Below are 20357 nucleotides of genomic sequence, written 5' to 3'. Positions count from 1 at the left end.
CAGGGAGTTGTGGTTCAAGATCGCCCCTCTGTTGGACTTCCTTCCGGACGCCAAGAGGGCTGAGGCCCTGGAAATGTTACAGGAAGGTGAGATTGCCTCGGACCACGCCATTACGGTGGCTACGGACATCGCCGACACCGGTTTCCGTCAGTTGGGCAACAGTGTTTGCCTGAGACGACGAGGATGGCTCAAGGCGACGAATTTCCGCCAGGACGTACAGACCAAGGTTTTGGACATGCCCTTCGATGGGAACAACCTTTTTGGCAAGGCGGTTGATGAGTCCCTTTAGGGGATCAAGACGGACACGGAGACGGCCCGTGCACTGGGTGTGCTCCAACAGCGACGGCCGTCCTTTCGGAGCTCCAGAGGCAGACAGGGTGCCTCCAAGGGAGCCGGCAGCAGCTCCTCTACGTACCGTTAAGCGGCAAGATCTTCGTCGCAGGAGGCCTACAGGGGACGCGGCAAGTCAGGTGGATCCCGCCGTCGTCGCCAAGGTGGTCAAGGAGGCAAAGCGGCCTCCAAGCAAGATTGAACCGACCGTCGGATCGGGCGCCCGCCGAAGCACCCCGGTGGGAGGCCAGCTGACGAAGGTCGTCGGCGTGTGGGAGTCCATCTCCACCGACCGTTGGGTGCTGGACGCCCTGGCCCTGGGGCACGCCCTCGAGTTCCAGAAGAGGTGCCCCCGCATTCCTCCCGTGGCCAGGAAGGAAAATCACGTCCCTCAACTGCTGTTGGAAGTAAGGGCGATGCTCAGGAAAGGTGCCATCGAGCTCGTCCCAAAGAGGCTTCGGGGCTCCGGAGTTTACTTCCTCGTAAAGAAGAAGACAGGAGGATGGCGTCCCATCCTGGACCTGCGACGACTGAACAAATACATCAAGGCACAGACGTTCCGGATGGTCACCCTCCAGCACGTGCTGGGACAGCTGGAGGAGGGCGATTTCCTGTCGTCGTTGGACTTGGAGGATGCATACTTCCACATCCCAATTCTAAAGAGACACCGAAAGTTCCTCAGGTTCGTGGTCAAAGGGCGGCACTACCAGTTCAAGGCCCTCCCGTTCGGATTAAAATTGGCACCTAGGGTGTTCACCAAGTGCCTAGCACCGGTGGCGGCGCGGCTGCACCTGCAGGGGATCCACGTCTACCCCTACCTGGATGACTGGCTCATACGGGCAAGGACAAGGGAGCTTGCCGTGGAACACACTGCGAAGACCGTCCAGCTGCTCACGGACCTGGGTTCTCCATCAACTTTCCAAAATCCCACCTGGTCCCGTCGCAAGTCGCCCTGTTTCTGGGAGCACAGCTCGACACAGTGGCGCGGCGGGCCTCACCGTTGGAGGAAAGGATAAGGACCATCCTAGGAAAGGTGCAACGTCTGCTGGCCACAGACGTGGCCAGAGTGAGGTCTATCAAGTCCCTCCTCGGAATGATGTCCTCCTGCATTTATCTGGTGCGCCACTGCAGACTTCGGATGCGGCCCTTGCAAGAATTCCTCGACGCCCACTGGATCCAGACGACGGGCAGCTTCGAGGACAGGATCCCGCTCGACGAAGCGTTCCGTCAGGCGATACGATGGTGGGGTGTCCGCTCTCATCTGACGGCGGGAACAGGTTTCCTAGCCCCGGCCCACCAGGTGACGGTGACGACAGATGCCTCCCTGGAAGGTTGGGGAGCGCACACCGGGGGTCTCCACGCGAGAGGCCTTTGGCTCCCGGAGGTGAAGACTCTCCACATCAACATCTTCGAGCTCCGTGCAGTGTTCTGGGCCCTCAGGTCCTTCCTTCCGTCCCTCAAGGGCAAGGTGGTGAGGATCTTCACCGACAACACCACCACGATGTTTTACATTCGGAAGCAGGGCGGAACCAGATCCCCTGCCCTATCCAAGGAAGCCCAGGATCTGTGGCATTGGGCCGTCGCTCAAGGGATGTTTCTGGTACCCTTTCATCTGGCAGGGATAAAAAAACACCATCGCCGACTCACTCAGCAGAGAGCTGCACTCGTGCCACGAGTGGGAACTGCGCCAGGATCAAGTGGACCGACTCTTCCGACGATGGGGCGAACCCCAGATCGATCTCTTCGCGACGGCGTCGAACTCCAAGTGCCGGAGGTTCGCCAGCAGGTTTCCCCAACCGAGGAGCATTCCCCTGGGATGGCCTGTTCCTTTATGCATTCCTGTCGTTGCCGTTGCTACTCCGGCTCGTCAACCAGCTCAAGAGGTCCCGGTGCAGGATGATCCTCGTCGCACCAGCGTGGCTGAGGCAGATCTGGTTCCCGGACCTTCTGGACTTGTCAGCGTCCACACCAGTCAAGCTGCCGACGGACGCGGATCTTCCCTCCAGAGAAGGAGGCGCCATTCTTCATCACGAACCAGAGTCGCTGAACTTGCAGGCCTGGCTCCTGCAGCACTAGAGTTTGGAGGATACGACATCCCGGCCGACTGCAGAGAGGTTCTCGCGAAGGCCAGGGCATCCTCAACTCACAAGTGCTATGGACACAAATGGAAGAGGTTCTCTGTCTGGTGCCGTGCACAGAAGATTAACCCTCTGCGGATTATGGCCCCTCAAGTATTGCCGTACCTATTGTCCTTGGCCAAGGCTGGCCTATCTCACGCTTCCATCAAGGTACATCTGGCTGCCGTCTCACGTTACACCAGAACTACAGGACGGGCGTCTTTGTGGTCTCATCGACTGGTGAAGGAATTTATGAAAGGACTGTTCCGATCATTCCCGCCGGTGAAGGCCCCTGCCCCGGCGTGGGAGCTCAACGTGGTGCTGACTAGGCTCATGGGTGCCCCATTCGAGCCTATGCATTCAGTGCCGTTGAAGTTTCTGTCGTGGAAGACCGCATTCCTGTGGCCATCACCTCTGCACGACGAGTGGGAGAGATCCAGGCCCTGTCTTGCAAGCCTCCATACGTGACTTTTCACAACACGAGGGTGGTGCTGAGGACGCACCCCTCCTTCATGCCCAAGGTGCCGTCGGACTTCCACCTCAACGAGCCCTTGGTGTTGGCAGTTTTCTTCCCGTCGCCTTTGTCGCCGGCTGAGAGGACTCTGCACTCGCTGGATGTAGCTAGAGCACTGAAGTTCTACGTGGACCGCACGAAGAGTTTTCGGAAGACATCACAGCTGTTTGTGAACTTTGGACCTGTGAATCAAGGGAAGGCTCTCTGGAAGACTTCCATTTCCAGATGGCTCTCCGGCTGCATCATGCACTGTCACCGGTTGGCAAACCAACCGTTGCAAGGCCGTCCGAGGGCCCATTCGACCAGAGCAATCGCTGCTACTACGGCGTTCCTGTCTGGTGTGCCCCTGCTCGACATCTGCAGGGCTGCTACGTGGACGTCGACGCACACCTTCACGAGATTCTACTGCGTCGACCGGGATTCCAGGGAGGAGTCCAGAGTCGGGCACGCAGTGCTGCGCAACCTGTTCGCCTAAGGTGAGCCTGATAAGGAGGTAAGAGTTGCTTAATGTTGAGTTGTTGTATTGCTTGATATTGAGCCTTTTGCCACCTCCCTGTGGTTGTGCATGTGTATACTGCTATGTATTCTTATATTCATGAGCATGTGAATCCATGCCAGACCCCATGCTGGATAAGGAACAAGTTACTTACCTGTAACTGTTGTTCTCCAGCATGGGTCTGGCATGGATTCACATGCGAACCCTCCCGCCTACCCCTCTGCGGCTCTTCACTTGGTCATACTGCCACTTCACGTGCTACCAAATCTGAGGATGGCTGCCAGGGGCGGGGCTTAGGGAGAGGGCAGTCATTGGCTGGGGGCAGTATGACCCAGAGACCAGTGATTGGTTACTACTGAGAAAGACAGATCAGAAACGAAACTGATACTGATTTTTTCTATACCGAAGATTCCCGGCCTGACGACGGGGAATATTCATGAGCATGTGAATCCATGCCATGCTGGAGAACAACAGTTACAGGTAAGTAACTTGTTCCGTCCCTGACGAGTGCCTCTTTCCAAAATAAAGCTTTCCGATCTGATACCATTTGTGTTAACATCAGCCGAAGGTTTAGAGTATAAAAGTTCAATCCATGATATGAACTCTGAACCTGGATTCATTTCCTTCAAAACTGAAAACAAATAGTCCCAATTAAGTCTATCGAACGCTTTTTCAGCATCGAGGTACAACACAGCAGTATCACAATCTATCTCATTAGCCTTCTCAATAGTGTGAAATAATTGCCGAATATTACTGGACATACGTCTATTCTTCATAAAATCAGATTGTTCCAGACCAATTAATTTGGGAAGAAATTATTCTATTCGTAAAGCCAAAATCTTAGCCAAGATCTTATTATCAGTATTGATGAGACTGATAGGGCGGTAGTTAACCGGATAGTTGCCATCTTTTCCCTTCTTTAAAAACACAGAGATAGAGGCATGTCTGGTGCTGTCAGGTAATATCCCGGCCGATCTACTAGCAACAAACGTATCTCTCAAAAGTTTGAGAGCAGAGTCAGGAAGAATTTTATAGAATTCACAAGGTAGGCCGCCAGCACCAGGTGATTTACCAATATTCAATCTAGAAATCGCATTCTTCACTTCATCAACCGTGAGATCCGCCGCAAGAACTTGACACTCAGCATCAGTAATCTTGGGAATCTGGAGATTACCAAAAAAATCATTTCCAACACCCGATATATCTGTCTCGTTACGATACAAATTCAAGTAGAAATCACGAAAAAGCAGATTAATCCTTTGTGGATCAAATGTAACCCTACCATCCGAGTCCATGATGGAAGCTATTGCGGTCTCTGACATTCTCTGTTTCAGTTTATATGCGAGCCACCTACTGCATTTCTCACCTTTTTCAAAGTAAGTACAACGTGAATAAAATAAACTACTTTCCGCTCTTGATGATAAAATATCATTCATTTCCTTTTTAAGCTTTTTCAAGAGTGTCAATTTCACAAAGTTCGACGGATCAATCATCAAATCCCTGGATACCTCTCGAATTCTCAGTTCAAGAGCCAATCTTGATTTCTCTTCTTTTCTCTTTTTACCACTCGACAATCCTATGCACACTCTACGCATACAACACTTGAAAGCCTCCCACGTGGTACAACAATCCTATGCACACTCTACGCATACAACACTTGAAAGCCTCCCACGTGGTACAAATACCAATCTCATCAGAACGGTTCTCCATAACAAAGAAGTTGGCCTCAGATTTATTTTTTTCAAAAATATCATCATCCATCAAAATTGAAGCATTCAGTTTCCACAAAAAGGATCTATGAGACTGGTATTTGAATTTCAAGCGCCTACTCACAGGGCTGTGATCACTCACTGAAATGTTCCCTATATCACTGGAAACATGACTCTCCGTGACCGTCCCTCCAGTCAATAACATATCTAATCGAGAGTATACATTATGCGCACTAGAGAAATAACTGTATTCACGTCTATCCGGATTGACAAGGTGCCAATTATCTTTCAAATTGTGTTCATCCATTAATGACAACAGTGCACGATGATGAAAATCACTCGGAGTCACATTTCTAACATTACTCCTATCTAACACTGGGTCAATTATAGTGTTAAAATCTCCCCCAAGAAGGATGTTAGAAGAGTTTAAATCCAAAAGAGTCTGGGCTACCATCCTAAAAAAAGAGCCATCGTCCACCGTCAGAGCATATACATTACAAAGAGTCATCAGCTGTCCCTGAATCTCCACCAATAATGCGATCATTCTCCCATCATTGTATGCACATTGTCTCAAGATTTTAATAAGGAACTTTTTGCGAATCAGAATAGCTACTCCCCTTGATCGTGACGAGAAAGAAGAGCCATAGGCCAAACCAACCCATTCTTTCTCAAGTTTTGGGATTTCATCGGACAGAAAATGTGTTTCTTGTATAAAGCAAATATGCGCTTTCATATCATTCAGAACTGTGAACACCTTTTTCTTTTTGAGTGGATTATTAACAACATTAACATTCCACGATACAACACAACAATCCATATCGACCTTATTTGCCGGAGACAAGGCCATCATGTCCCCCTCAAAATTAAAAACAAAAACAATAAGTGAAAAACAAGAAAGAAAAATAGAGGTAATAAACCAAAAACAGAACGAACAAAACCATGAAGACAATTCAGCTTAGTGAATGTAGGAAAGAACATCAAGGATGAAGTCTCTAGGACCTCTCGCAAATCCTAAAAATACTCATAAAATAAATTTTTTAAAAAAACCCATAACAATAACATTCCAAAAAACGTTTCAGGCTATGGATGAAAAAGGGGGAGTGTAACACTCGAACCCCAAATGATCACATATCCTTACAAAAATTATCCCCACCTATCCCGAAAAATGAAAATATTCTAAGACAAAACCATACCCCAACCGGGTAACAATTGTGGAAAATAATGTAGGACTCATCAGAGAGTAAAAATCATGAGTGGAATAAACAATCACACTGTACAAATAAAAAGTAACATATATTCTTAGTCCATACAATAGGAATCCATAAGTAGATGGTACAGACAAAGTAAAGAGACAGAGTGACCGATTGGAAATAATAGAAACAGAGAAAAGCGAGAAGGCAAGGAGATAGATCAGAGATGTAGTAATATCAAAGTATAAAAAACAAACATGCTTATAACCCATTCCTTACCATCTAAATAAAAACACAGACAGAACGTATACTCGTCACGTTTGTTCAAAATCCACACACAGCAATCTCCATTACCAGGTCCGTCCACCATAAAATTAGTAAGTTCAGGCAAAATATAAACAAAACGATTCTAAATATCCAGCATATCCACTTGCCTGAACCTGTTCCGGGGTATTCATCAGTAAGCATTCAACATATGAGGATCAGCTGAGGGCTACAGCAAGCATAGAGGAACATCAATTAGCATCAGAACCAACCCACCTTTGCCATATAGGGCATAAGTAAAAACCCTGATGAACAGAGGCCAAAGCCAAGCACATCCGTGTGCACATACGCCATGAAAAGGTATATTGGTCAGTTAGAAGTTGCTGAGGTTGGCACATAAAATACAATAAATAGAAATATAGATGGAGGCCCATGCAAGGATATGGTGAGGGCAAGTTTTCATTACATAGCTGTATTTCAATGACAGTAGGAGGAAAAATAGGACAGGAAAAAGTGTCACACCAGATGCCCTATTGAACACAAGCAATGAGACCCTCATATATGTCTAGTTCACACACTAGCTTTGCCCAATTATGTCAACATTCCGTTCCCCGATACAGAAGTACATATCCTAAGATGAGAAGGCATCGTTAGCAATTGTGCAAATATATACACATTACATGTGGGCATCGATATTGCCGTACTTTGTAAAAAAAAAAAAAATACATATAGTGTCCATTACACAAAAGTGTGAAATACTCCTCCACAGTACATCTTTGCACATAAGAAGATACATGTACTCCTTTCAGCCATTATAATGGTCGATTAATTTGACTGGGCCACCATAGAGTCGGCAATAGAGCATTTGAAAATAAATCTGCATTTGTGACCCAAAATTCAGCAATCGCATTTTATTAAATCAATCAACATCTGTAAAGAAATATCACAGGCATTTGTTAATAAACAACGTGCAAGACCCCTTAACCTCCTACGCACCTCGAGGTTATACTACTGTCGGGCTCCCATATAAATCATGAGAAGTCGGAGGGGCTTAATGTCCCAGAACCATAAACCCTACTGCGGTCCTTGAAAACAATGCACTCCTGTAAAGGGATAGACCAAGAAGTTGGGTATTCGGTGATTCGTAACGCTAACGCATATAGGATGCATACAGGGTGCTCCAGGGAGCCTACTTTCCTGCACACCGTAAGACACCCTTCAGTGACGTGGCCCCGCGTTTCTGAGACTTCTGTACATTTTTCTGGCCATTTTTCTGTATATGTCAACTCAGTAGGACTCGCACACCAAGACGGTTCACCACGTTTATTGCTGGCATGGCGACGTAGTAAAAAGAAAGGCAAATGGCTCCTCTCAAACTCATTGGTGTCATACATTCACCATGTTTCTCCCCTCAGCACACCAAACCATAACGAAACACCAAAGTCCCCACACCCTTGGTTTTAAATAGCTCTCGTTTCCAATCGCGTGCACTTAAAAACATTGCCGCATCTTACTTCATGAAATCTACGGTATCACTCAGAACTCCGATCATTGAAGCGGATCCATTATACTGATTCCCATGAGGACGCATCCTTCTGAAGTCAATTGCCTGCGCGACATAACACGACTCGATTCCATGCCGTAGCGGGACCTCAACGTAGAGACGCATGAGGACGTTCCGGTCAGCTGACCATAGACATCCTGGGTCCCTTGTTCTAAAGTCATGTAGCACGAAGGAAAGCAGAGTCGAATACAACGTTGTAGTAGGTGGGCATTCAGCGTTCTTTGCAAGTAAGATTAAACAAATGGAGAACATTCCAATGTGTCGATTCAAAAGCAAACGGGCGATTTCCATCGGCGCCATTTTAAAATGTATAAAGTCTGAACCAATATAACAAAAAAACAAAATAACGCCTTTTAAAGTGTAAAAACACAACTCCAACTAGGGTAATGGGGGAGATGAGCCATAACATTATTGATTGATGGCCGTCAAAGCATTCAGATTTGAATCTATCTTAAATTGCTCCAACCAGTGGAAAGCTTGAATAGGGTCAGGAGTTTTTTTCTGCTCCCTTTCTTGACTTGGTGAGTACAGCCAAGTTCTTGTGAAAGGACTCCAGACCTCAATTGGAATATGTCACAGTCCCAGGCATTTCAGCTAAATTCTCAGGAACTGGTAGATGAGGTATTCTGCACATTCATTTTACAGAATACTAGATTTGGAGTCAGGCCTGCAAATCAGGAATGCATCTCAAACAATGCAGAAGGTCTATTGAGAAAGAAAACACAAGCTAAAGGGAAGAAAATCATGAGGGTTTGTTTATATGAGGTCCAATTGTTCTACTTTGCAATTGACTTGTGTTAAGGCACATATTCCCATGAAGGAGTTATACAAATTTGCTTACAATTATTTGGGGTCTGTACTCGATGAGCCCCTTGTTACAGTTTGCTTGCAAAAAAGTCCCCGTTGGACTTTTGGCGCTTGCCTTGCCAATGGCAGTTGATTTCTTCCACATGTGTCTCCGGATTATTATCAGGCAGGGATATTAGTTCAATGCCCAGCCAATGGTGCTTTTGTCTCAGGGTTCTGTGAGCCCTCTTGGCTTTTGTCTCCATGAACTCCCTGGGTCATATTTATTTTCCTTGGCGGACTTGCCGATCCAACCACAGTACCAGAGTTTCCAGAGGAAATACCTTCAAACTGTAAATGAGACCCATAGTATTTCTAACCTGATAACCTTACCGGGGAGTGGGTGGGCAGAGGCGGTGGAGGGTTTTATTAAAGCATCTGTAACTGTGAAATGCTGGAGAACTATAGTTACAGATGGGACAGTCTTTTATCAACTGAATTACACTTTATTGCATGTCCTCTGCTGGATCTGGTAGTTTCAGATGTCTTTAAAGATTATCCATATTTCTACCAGAGCTATTTTTATGGTCGAACAGAAGAATTTCAATATCCTTGGAGAGTGTGTCCAATCTCTCAGAAACAACCGACTTTTTCTTCCCAACACCTGTGTCTTCATGTTCTACTTTTGAAGTTGTTGGTTCATCGCTTTACATGACTCCAGCAAATGCATTTGACGCCTTGCCTCGCTCGTTAAATGAATCAATTATTTAGGAGCCCTGTTAAGTTCAGCTGCTATTGCATCATCTTCCTCTTTTTCTCGAAATGTGTGCTGTGTAGTGGGGTCAGTGTATTCAAAATTTAGAAGGCTGTTCTGTTACCAAATGATCTTCAAGATTATAATAATCCATATTGGCCTGAGGTGGGAAGGGGCTGAAAAAATAAACCACCCGCTTGTGGGATTGAGAAAAGACAATTGTTAGTAGGGATAACATGGCGTTTTAATGGCAAGCAAGCATTGACCGACGAGCATGTGATATATTATAATCTCGTAGGTTAATCTTGCAGGGTCCCCAACAATAGCCATTTGTTAAGGTGCTGGGCTGAATGCTATTGCAAAGGCCTTTTCCCCAAATGTACTAAAATAATTGGAAATAAGTGTTTGATTTACCCACTCTGTACTCTTTGCTTTCAATCATAAGCACAGACACTGAAATAGATGCACTAAAGCCTCAAGTGGACTAGAACGTGAGCCTGTCTCTAAGCATCAAACTCTGCACACTAGTCATGTTGCATTATACCATGATCTTGTATGTTCTATCAAACCAGTCCATCAAACGCAGATGTAAGAAGAGGTTCTTTGCTGGTCAGCATCTCAAATACACTTAACCCAGGAGACCACCACCTGGAAGAGCTAATCACAAACCATATCTGTTTCTGCTTTTAAGGGACGCTTGCAGCCTTTCTCATATAATCTGGGGACATAATATAGCAGACCAATACTGAAGCTTTTAAGTGCAAATGTACGTCTAGTTTTCCCTTTCACACCGAGTCTTGATCTGGATTGAACTTTTCGATGGGATCCTCAGGCGCACCCTCTGACAAGCTGCTCTGCCTTCTTCTACAAAGGCAATATAGTCTCTGCATCCAGTACAAGAAAAAAGGCCATATTCAAGCCTGCATCTCTGCAGCATCCAACAACACAGCCAAACTTTTCAAATTATGTAAAGAACTGGTCAATCCTACTGCAGCCTCTTCCTCTACCGCACCAATCCAGGCCCTTTACTCGGCCCTGGCTGCACACTTCACCACCAAAACACAGGACATCCCGTCTTCTCTCACCTCTGCACCCACTCATGCACCATGATCTCCTGAGCCCCCCTCAGCCGCCCTCACCACTCCTTCTTTTCTCCTCCCTCTGCCCTGTCCCACCCGAGGAGGTATCGAGACCAGTCCGGTCTTTGAAAGCTTCTTCCAAACAGTTGGACCCCTGCCCTCCAAAACCATCAAGGACAACATTGGCTCACTAGCTCCAGCCTTGGCAGACCTCTGAAACCTCTCCTTCGCCAATGCAGTCTTCCTCACTTCTCTCAAGCATTCCCTTGTGCACCCACTGCTAAAAGAAACAACTCTGCCAGCCCTACTATTCTGTCTGTCGCCTGATCTCCTTCACTCCTTTCCTGGGGAAGCTCCAGGAGAAGTTGGCTACCTCTCATCTTACCCCTCCATACTGAATCTATTGGTTTTCTCCATGACCTTCAGTTTGGCTTTCGAGCATCCAGAGGCACGGAAACTGCTCTTCTAAACATCTGTGAAGATCTGCTCTCAAACCTTGAGTTTGACTCTCCCACTGTCCTCAATCTTTTCGACCTTGCCTCAACTTTCGATACAGTAAACCACAACGTCCTGGTTTCCTGTCTCCGCGAGACCCTGCGCATCACTGATCAGGTCCTGACGTGGCTAGCATGCACTCTCTCTGACCGTCCTTCCCAAGAAGAACTCTGTTCCTTTTTCTCCATTTTCACTCTCTAATCCTGGTGTAGCCCCCAGGGATCTAATCTATCCCCCTGGTCTTTCAATGTCTACATGGCCCCTTTGGCCCACATGATCTCTGCCTTCACCTCCAACTTTCAGTGTTATGCGGATGACACACAGCTCTCCTTCAGGCTACGCTCGGCCTCTTCCTCCTCCTCGCTCATCCCGGACTGTCTGTCCACAATCCAGTCCTGGTGTGCTGCTAATGATCTCTGCCTTAATGCCAGTAAGACAGAGCACATCCTCATTGGGACCCTTGCTCCCGGTTTTCAACTTTCCATCTGGCCGACCACCCTTGGTCCTGCACCCTCACCGACTAGTGAGGCAAAAATATCTGGGGGTCATCTTCGATTCTACTCTCTCCTTCTCTTACTACATCTCGGGCTTGTCAAGCCAGAAAGTCCCACTACCAGCTGCACCTCCTTATAGGTATTTTACATTTTCTCACCTTCTCCCAGAGGCTCTCTGTCTCCAGAGCCCTGGTTCTCTCAAGACTGGACTATTGTAACAGTCTTTCTCAATCTTCGTACCTCTACCAGAGATTTGGGGGTAGATCCTTATCCTTTTCAGGTGCCTCCCTCTGGAATAGCCTACCTGCCTCTCTCCGTCTTGAGCCGGACCTCCTTAAGTTCTGGAAACTCCTCAAGACATTCCTCTTCTCTTCCTTTCTCCATCTCCCTTGCCAACCTCTGCGTCCCTCCTTCGTTCTCTTTCCCAATCTGCTCAGTCATCTGACTGGTCTCATGGTGGACCTCCAGAGCCTCACAAGTCCCAGGCTCCCCCCCCCAGTCCTGCACTTGCCTCCGGGCCCCTGCACTGTGCCTTGCATTACTGCACTCGTAATACATTCCATGAGCGTGACATCCACTCTGCACTTAACCCTGGCCCCTGCTGGACTGGGCGCACTTGTCCCCCAACCCTCCCTCGCACTTCTGCCTGCGCACTTGCATGACCTTTAATGTACTAGGCTTAGCATGTTTGTCTGTCCTGTCCTCCTCTATCTCCCCTCCCTAGCTGGTTATGCCTGCATGCTTAGGCGCATTGATGACCAACCTTTTTTGTATTGTATGTTCCTCTCCTGCCCCCCCTCTTTTACCCCCTACTTTGTCACGCACTTATACCAGTAGAAATGCCCTAGCCTAGTATGCTAGTTATTGCTGTTAACTCATTCGGAATCTTCAAGGCCTAAGAATGACGATGATATCCCCTTGTTCCCTCCCTGCCCTGCCCTGCCTTGCTTTGTATTTTTAAGCAACTTCAGAATCCAAGACCATTTTCTTTTTAGAGTGGATTCCAAAACATTATGTAAAATTCAATGTGAAGTTACTGCTTTTTGTTTCTAGTGTCAATGCAGGCTTCTAGACATTACCACTAAGTGATTGAGATGGTGTATCATGGCAGTGATTTCAAGCTTCTCTGCAGATTTGACATCAGGAGGTTGAAGGAATTTGCGCTGTGAAATCCTTAATCTTAACCTTGACACTGTCTGTTTTTTCCCTTTTTTCCCTTTAGGAAATGTGAACATCACAGTACCAAACTACCATGCAGCTGCATTTGACTTCATCAGAACTTTTCGGAAGGGGCTTTTGGGAAAGGTGATGCTAGACTGAGGGTCAAACCAAGCCATCGACTTCCAATCACTCCTCTTCTGCCTTGTTAAGGAAGTATCAATAATGGGTACAGAAAATAAAGCCTGGGCTCAGCAGAACATACAACCTACTGATGCAATGAGCTACATAATGAGACTGAATCTCTCTGTAGAGGGAAGACTTCAGACGCACTCGGAAGCAAACATTCTCTGACTTATTCCCCCATGCTGGCTGGATATAAACTGATGCCTGGCAAAATATTTAACTGAAAAGTAGGTGTCGAGGCCCATTTGAAATAAAAAAGTGAGGCTCTCTGAAGCATGGACACTCAGTGCACCAAGAGTACCTACTTAGACAGTTGCTTGTCCATCATCTGGAATACCACCTTGGGATACGGGAGCAGACTTTTTGGAAGTTGACTTGCCAAATGGCTTGTAATATAGTGATGCGGATACCTTTGACTTGGATAGATTTGATAATAAAAAGGATTGTCACTTCGTTGTGCTTCTTGTAGACGTTTGTCCTGACCCTTATGACCTAACAGCTGCTGCTGAATCTGGTTGCTTGCACTGTTGCAGGAATCATTTCGGATTGGGGCATCGAGATTCTTGAGGGCCTCATCACGAGTTGAGCGGTAGCCCTTAAATGCGGCGGTAACGCTATTACCGCCACATTTAAGGGTCTGCCCAAACATGGGTCTGGCGTTTTTACCCCAAGCTCGGAGCTGGGGGTAAATGTGCCGGAAAAATTCCTATTTCCATGTACAATTAGCGCCACGCTACTAGAACAGTCTAATTGCACTGAAAAATTCCCCATTTGGTCCAATGGACCCCGTTGGGAATGGGGAATTACATTTATTGCCCAAACCGTGATCCGGCGGTAACACCGCCGGACGGGCGGACGGTAACGCAAATACAGTTGGACAGTATCCCAGTCGGTACACCACCCAACTCGTGATGAGGTATTTTGTGACGGGCAAACAGGTATGTGGACAAATCGGGCTGTTCTTTATAGAAACCTGACTACATTGCAGTGGCTACTGTTAGCAGACCGTTAATTTATTTCTGTGATGAGTCATTGCTGCTTTGAATCTCAACACTTTCCAGTCTCACAGAGCGGTCAAAATGATCTATTTATTTTAAAGGGGCAAAGAATGGTTCACATTGGCACAAACAATGAAGTATCTTCAGTGCTGCAACATCACACCAAAGGATTGGGGAAAACCGAACACAGAATGTGTGTCTTACCTCTGTGCTTCCATGAGTTGGAATGTGGGGCCAGCAGAAATAACATCGGAAAGGCTAGCAGGTCAGATGTGTGGTGGATGTGAGAAGTTGGCTCTCCATTGAAAAAAGATGCATGTCTGAAAAAGGCATGTTTCCAATAACTCGTCGGCAGGTCACAGCAAAAGCTGGAATGGTTCATTAATTGCCAATGTTTTCTATTTTAAGTTGCACGGTTTGGCTTTTGCTGTAGGCAGAAGAGACCATTCAATAAGTAAACACTTTCCCACATTTTGAAATTATTAACACCAAAATAATGACATTTTACTGAGTAAGGCTGATACAACACAATCCACCAACACCACTTCTTCCTCATTAATACTGACACCAACCACACCATTACCAATACATCCTTTACTGCTAGTAATCGAGTCCTCAATTTTGAAAAGAAATTAAGAAGTCTAAAAAGGAGAAAGCATGAGAACAGGCAGTTGCCTGCCCTGTTTCAGATTATTTAACAGCATATTTGCCCCCCTCAATTCAGCAATTCAATAAATAGATGAAAGCCCTGCTCTTTAAACATCATTTGACCAATCCAATGAAACTCTGTTAGAAAAAGTCTTCAAAATACCCCACAGTTAATACAAACATTGGAAAAACCAATAGTATTGGCTTTTGTAGAGGCACTGTGTTATTAGCGTTATATCTTCATGTAATTGCTTCATCAACGGGGATTGCAGCCAAAGGTCCAGGTGTTAACACACTATTACTAGATACTGCTGTTAAATGCTTGGGAACTGACATGTTTACATTGGGGCTATGTGTGGGGGCAGTGTGTGTTTGTGCGTGGCTGTGGTGGAAAGTGTGTGTGTGTGTGTGTTTCTATCCTTGTGGGGGCTTGGTGAGATAAAACACACACTCAGTGGCGTCTCTTAATTTCACTGTGGTGACCTGACGCAGAGTCCCCACAAGGTAATGCCTTCCAAACGATTTTACATTACTTAAAAGTCATCTGTGGGAATGTTCACAACTTACTTTGTGGGACCTATGTTTAATTTCGTGTTTATTTATTTTATCAACTCTGCCCCTGTAGACCAGAGGTGGCACTGCAGTCTTTCAGACACGGGAATTTAAACCCACGTCAGGATTCGGATACCGTCACTAGCAGCAGTCCGGAGAGTATTTTAGAAGAAAGAAGTGCCACGTGCAAATACAAATGTCTATTCTGTGTATGTTCCTCTTTTATTTAAATGAAGTATAAATCACATTAAGCTCTTGCTTTTGCCCTTTGTCTATTTAATACGACTTTATTTCCTGGCACTTTCTGAAGTAAGCATTTGGTTAAGCAGTGTGCTTTTACAAGCAAGTGATATTATGTTAAATGTTGGCATTAGTAAATGGAGTATATACTTGTTAAGTATACAATGCAAACAGTTTTCCTAAAAATACATAATTGGCAGATGGTGCACTGTTTTTACATGCCTTATTTACAGTGGTGACCTCACATTTCACAGGAGCCATCTTCCACAGCAAATGATACGCTGGTCGACACTTTGAGTGCGTCATATTTAGCACCAATATATTCATAAGCTTTGAGCAACAATGGGGATGCTGGTAGCGCATTTCACTAGGAGTGTCATTAAAAGGCATACCATGGAAAATTGTCAATAAAGGGGGGAAAACACAATATCCCTGTATGGAAACACTAGCAGGGCAGCAACAGTTCACACTGTAGATGTCTGGGTTTAAAAGATATACCAAGAAGTGCTAGTTAAGGCCCATGTGTGCATAGAAACGTGCATTCCGTGTTTGACTCAACATGTGCTTTCCGTGGTGGGAAAACATCCTCTAATGCACACTTATTCTAGAATATTTACAAAGGGGCATAAGACTGATATTGAAGTCCCCAGAGAGATGTGCTGTGATATTGAAGTCTCAAAGGATGGTTGTGAGATGTTTGAAGTCCCAACATAAATGGTACACTTTGATATTGATGTGTTCACAGAGATGGTGGTCGATAATTCTAATATCTCAACTGAGTGTATTGTGACATACATTGCTTCAAATGGTTATATGTGATTTTACCAAAGGTAGAAACAGAGTGGTCAATTTCTGAGTGGTCAAAATACCGAAAAAATACTGAATTCTTTTTAAGAAATATGCCCTGTTTGTCTATCCTCCTTAACCCCACCATAACCCCATCCCCACCCATTTCAACCTCTTACCCCTCTTACCCCACTATATATATTTCATTAACATTCTCCAGCATTGTATCTTTCATGGATTCACATGCTGTGAATATTTCTTCATTGTCAGGCTGGTAAACCTCAGTAACTTTAACTTAGCGTTTTCCTATGGAAAACTTTGACACTTTAGTGTCCTATCAATGTCCTTTTTGGGTGCTTTAGGCCCCACCAATAGGACGCATGGTATAAATAGCCCCACCCCCGCGGCTTCCCTTCAGATTTCAACCGTCTCCAATCATTTGGGATCACCTCGTGTTTCTTTGTGTTTTTGCACGTGCGTTTGGTTCGTGGGCTAAGATGTCATCATTAGCCCAGAAGAAGTCTCTTTTTCGGGCTTGTGCTATCTTCGGTATGAAGAAGGTGTACGAAGGCGATGGTCATATGGACTGTCTTTTCTGTCTCTACCACCATCACTTGGCGGATGCCTGCGAAATATGATGGGGTTTCCGCAGAAGACCTTGAAAGACTGTAATCAACGGCTCATATGTTGGCTTAATGAGGGCACATACCCGGCTTCTGAGGTTGGTTTGGCCCAGTCTTCAGGAAGAGCGGAGAAATCCCCGGAGCACCGCCGAGCGGCATCGGCGGAACCCCCTGCTAAGAAGCATCGGGCAGCGTTACCTGCGTCGGAGGTGGGGAAAGGCAGCAAGTCTTCGTCTAGGCTGCATCATTCGAAGGTGAGTGGCTCTTCGTTGTCCAAGCATGGCTGGCCGGACAAGTCCAAGGGGTCTGCTGGTAGTCCCGAGAAGTCTATGGTGTCGGAGAAAGACCTGGCAAAGCCGAAGGACCATCACAAGTCTTTGTCCAGCCGGGAACCTTCGAAGCACCAATCCGGTTCTTCCAAAAATCTGGGTCTCTGGTGAAACTGAAGCCAGGGGACGTGGTTCCGTCGACAAGCTTGTCGACGGTTGTGCTGCAATCTACGGTCCCATCGTTGACTGTGGTGTCTTCGCCGCCGTCCACGACTCTAACGGACAGTGGTCTGCTGCTGTTGTCGTCACAGATGGAATCAGAGGGGTTGTTGACGGGTGGGGCGTGCCAGTCCGCTGCCTTTGAGTCCATCCTTCATGAGTACATTTTACAGCAAGATCCAGCTACGTTTTCTGTTTCTTCGAGAATGGAGGAGGAACAGGAGCCGGTGTTTGACCCATTGGCTCTTGGTCTGCAGAGTGTGAGGCCTTCGATGTCGAGTGGAGTGAGGGCTGGGCCACCCCTTTACCCGTTGGTTAACCCGCGATCACTGCTGTCGTTGCAAGTGCTATCTAAACTTCAGTCTCCGAGTGCCAGTAGTCAAGGGGTTGCCTGGTGAGGCGCGTAGGAAGTCTCCTCTAGCCCGGTTGCCATTACCGGTGGGGTTGGGCCGTCCACGGCCTCATCCTGAAGAAGGCAAGCTACCTAAATCGGACCCTGAGAGTGTTCCACGGGACACCCTGTATCATTGTTGCCGACGAGGGATGATGGGTGGGACACGGACTCTGAGGTGGAGCAGCCCGTAGTCCGGCACAACCATCGCCTCCGGATGATATTGGGGCGTTCCATGTCATGATGTCGAAAGCGTGTCTGGGGTTTGGGCTGGCTCCTGAAGAGGAATGGAAGGAATGCTTCCTCTTCGACCATATCGGCAAGATGAGGAAGGTAGTCTTCTTGGTGCCGTTTCTCGACCACGTGTGGTAGGAGGGCCGGCGCACGATGCGTCACCCTTTTTCAGAGCCGGCTGTGAAAGGTCGCCTTGAAAAGAAAATCAAGGCTCCTGAGTCTTCCCTTAGATGCCTGGTGTCGCAGCCCACAGCCGAGTCTCTGGTGTCGGCGGCTGCCAGTCGTAAGGCCAGGAGCCAACATAAATGTGTTACGCCTCCGGACAGTGAGGCCAGGAAGCAGGACGCCTTTGGAAAGAAGGTCTTGACGGTAGGGGCTACGACTGTGAAGGCTGCAAATTCCTTTGCGATTATGGCCAGATATGATCGTGAAATGTGGCATCGGCTGGCCCCGATTCATGAACATCTGCTGGAGCAACACCGAAAGGAAGCAATCCTGTTGGTTCGGGAGGGTGAGGAGGCCTCCAACCACAGCATCAATATTGCTGTGGACCTGTAGGAGTCAGGTTTTAAACAAATTAATAATGGGGTGGTGCTTCGACGGCAGACCTGGTTGAAGTGCACAGACTTTCGGCCGAAGGTCCAATAGAAGTTCATTGGCATGCCCTGCGAGGGCCAACACTTGTTCGGCGATAAGATTGATGAGGCCCTGAAGGAGATGAAAGAGGATACGGAAACCGATAAATTCTTGGGTTCCTTGCAAAGTGATTGCTCTTTTCGCTCCTTTTGAGCCTTTCGTGGAGCCTCTGGGAATGCCCGGTTTGCTGCAGCCAGAGATCAAGGATACAGGCGCTCCAGCTACTCGTCTCAGGGTTATCAGCGATTATCCTCCGATCCCTATTCCGCCAGTGCATGTGCTGCAGCGGCATCTTCCAATCCTGCGGCAGGAGGTTGTACTCATGCTAGAAAAAAGGGGCGATAGAACCAGTTCTGGTTGTGGAATAGGCCTGGAGGGGGTGGGGGTTTACTCCCGGTACATCATCGTAAAAAAGCCCAAAGGCAAGTGGAGGCCTATTCTAGATCTTCAGGCGTTGAACAAAAGTCTGCAAGATCTGAAGTTCAAGATGCTCACCCTTCAAGAAGTTATCCATTCGGTTCTGCCGGGCGAGTTCCTGGCGTCGTTGGATCTGCAGGATGCCTATTTTTACATCCCTATGAGGCGGAAGCACCGCAAGTTCCTGCATTTTGTGGTTGGAGACGATCACTATCAGTTTCGGGTCCTCCTGTTTGGCCTGATGTCGTCCCCCAGGACATTCACGAAGTGTCTGGCCCCGGTGTTGGCCTTCCTCCGGAGGGAGTGTCATCATGTGTAGCCCTACCGGGACGATTGGTTAGTAAGGGGTTTGTCGCAGGAAAGGGCACAAGAGTCTCTCATGGCGACCATGCGGTTTTTGCAACGGCTGGGATTCGCCGTCAACTTTGAAAAATCATATTTGACACCGTCCAGAGAGTTAGTGTTTAACGGGGTGCAATTTCCTACCCAGAAAAATCTGGTGGTCTTGGTCCGAGGTTACATGTCGCTGTTGGGGGCCATGGCGTTGTGTATCCCTCTTCTACCCAATTGCCGCCTGTTCATGAGGCCGGTGCAGGAGTTCCTCGTGGACAGATGGTCACAAAGTCGAGGAGTGTGATCAGACAAATTGGTGGTCGACGAAGGCTTGGTGGATGCCATTCGCTGGTGGACATGCATGACCAATCTTGTAAAGGGCATGCCCTTGCTGGAACCGGAGTTCCAGTTTACGATCGTAGCAGATGCTTCCCAGGTAGGGAGTGGGGGGCACACCTCGACAAGTCACAGGTGCAGGGCCTGTGGTCTCGGGTGGAGACTGGTACATATCAATGTACTTGAGTTGAGGGCAGTGCGCTAGGCCCTGAAGTTGTTTCTTCCACTCATCCGCGGGTCAGTGGTGAGGGTGTTAACGGACAAGACCACCACAATGTTCTATTTAAGGAAACAGGGGGGCACACATTGCAGAGTCCTGTTGAAGGAGGTGCAGGATGTTTGGCATTGGTCTCTAGCTCAACGGATCAGCATTGTCGCTTTCCACCTGCCCGGAGTGCACTCAGCAGGGATGCCATTCAACTGCACGAGTGGAGGCTGAAGGAGCAGGTGACACAAATCGTCCTGCGATGGGGGCTTCCTCCGTTGGATCTGTTTGCTATGAGGGAAAACAAGCAGTGTCTGGAGATTGCCAGCAGAGG

The 20357-nt window shown here is 47.4% G+C and overlaps 1 protein-coding gene across 3 annotated transcripts in view; it reads left to right on the top strand.

Moving 5' to 3' along the window:
* MTG1 (mitochondrial ribosome associated GTPase 1) overlaps window positions 1–13589 on the top strand; it is a 608415-nt gene extending 594826 nt beyond the window's left edge. For all 3 annotated transcript variants that reach the window (XM_069611142.1, XM_069611141.1, XM_069611140.1), the window contains one exon: window positions 13015–13589. In XM_069611142.1, the coding sequence (XP_069467243.1) occupies window positions 13015–13112 (98 nt within the window). In that variant the 3' untranslated portion in view covers window positions 13113–13589. The remainder of the gene's footprint in view (window positions 1–13014) is intronic.
* The last annotated feature ends 6768 nt before the right edge of the window (window positions 13590–20357 follow it).

The sequence above is a fragment of the Ambystoma mexicanum genome, chromosome 8, assembly GCF_040938575.1.
Source record: "Ambystoma mexicanum isolate Mex_15411 chromosome 8, UKY_AmexF1_1, whole genome shotgun sequence".
NCBI classification, from domain to species: Eukaryota; Metazoa; Chordata; class Amphibia; order Caudata; family Ambystomatidae; genus Ambystoma; species Ambystoma mexicanum.
This window is presented reverse-complemented; position numbering and strand designations above follow the sequence as displayed.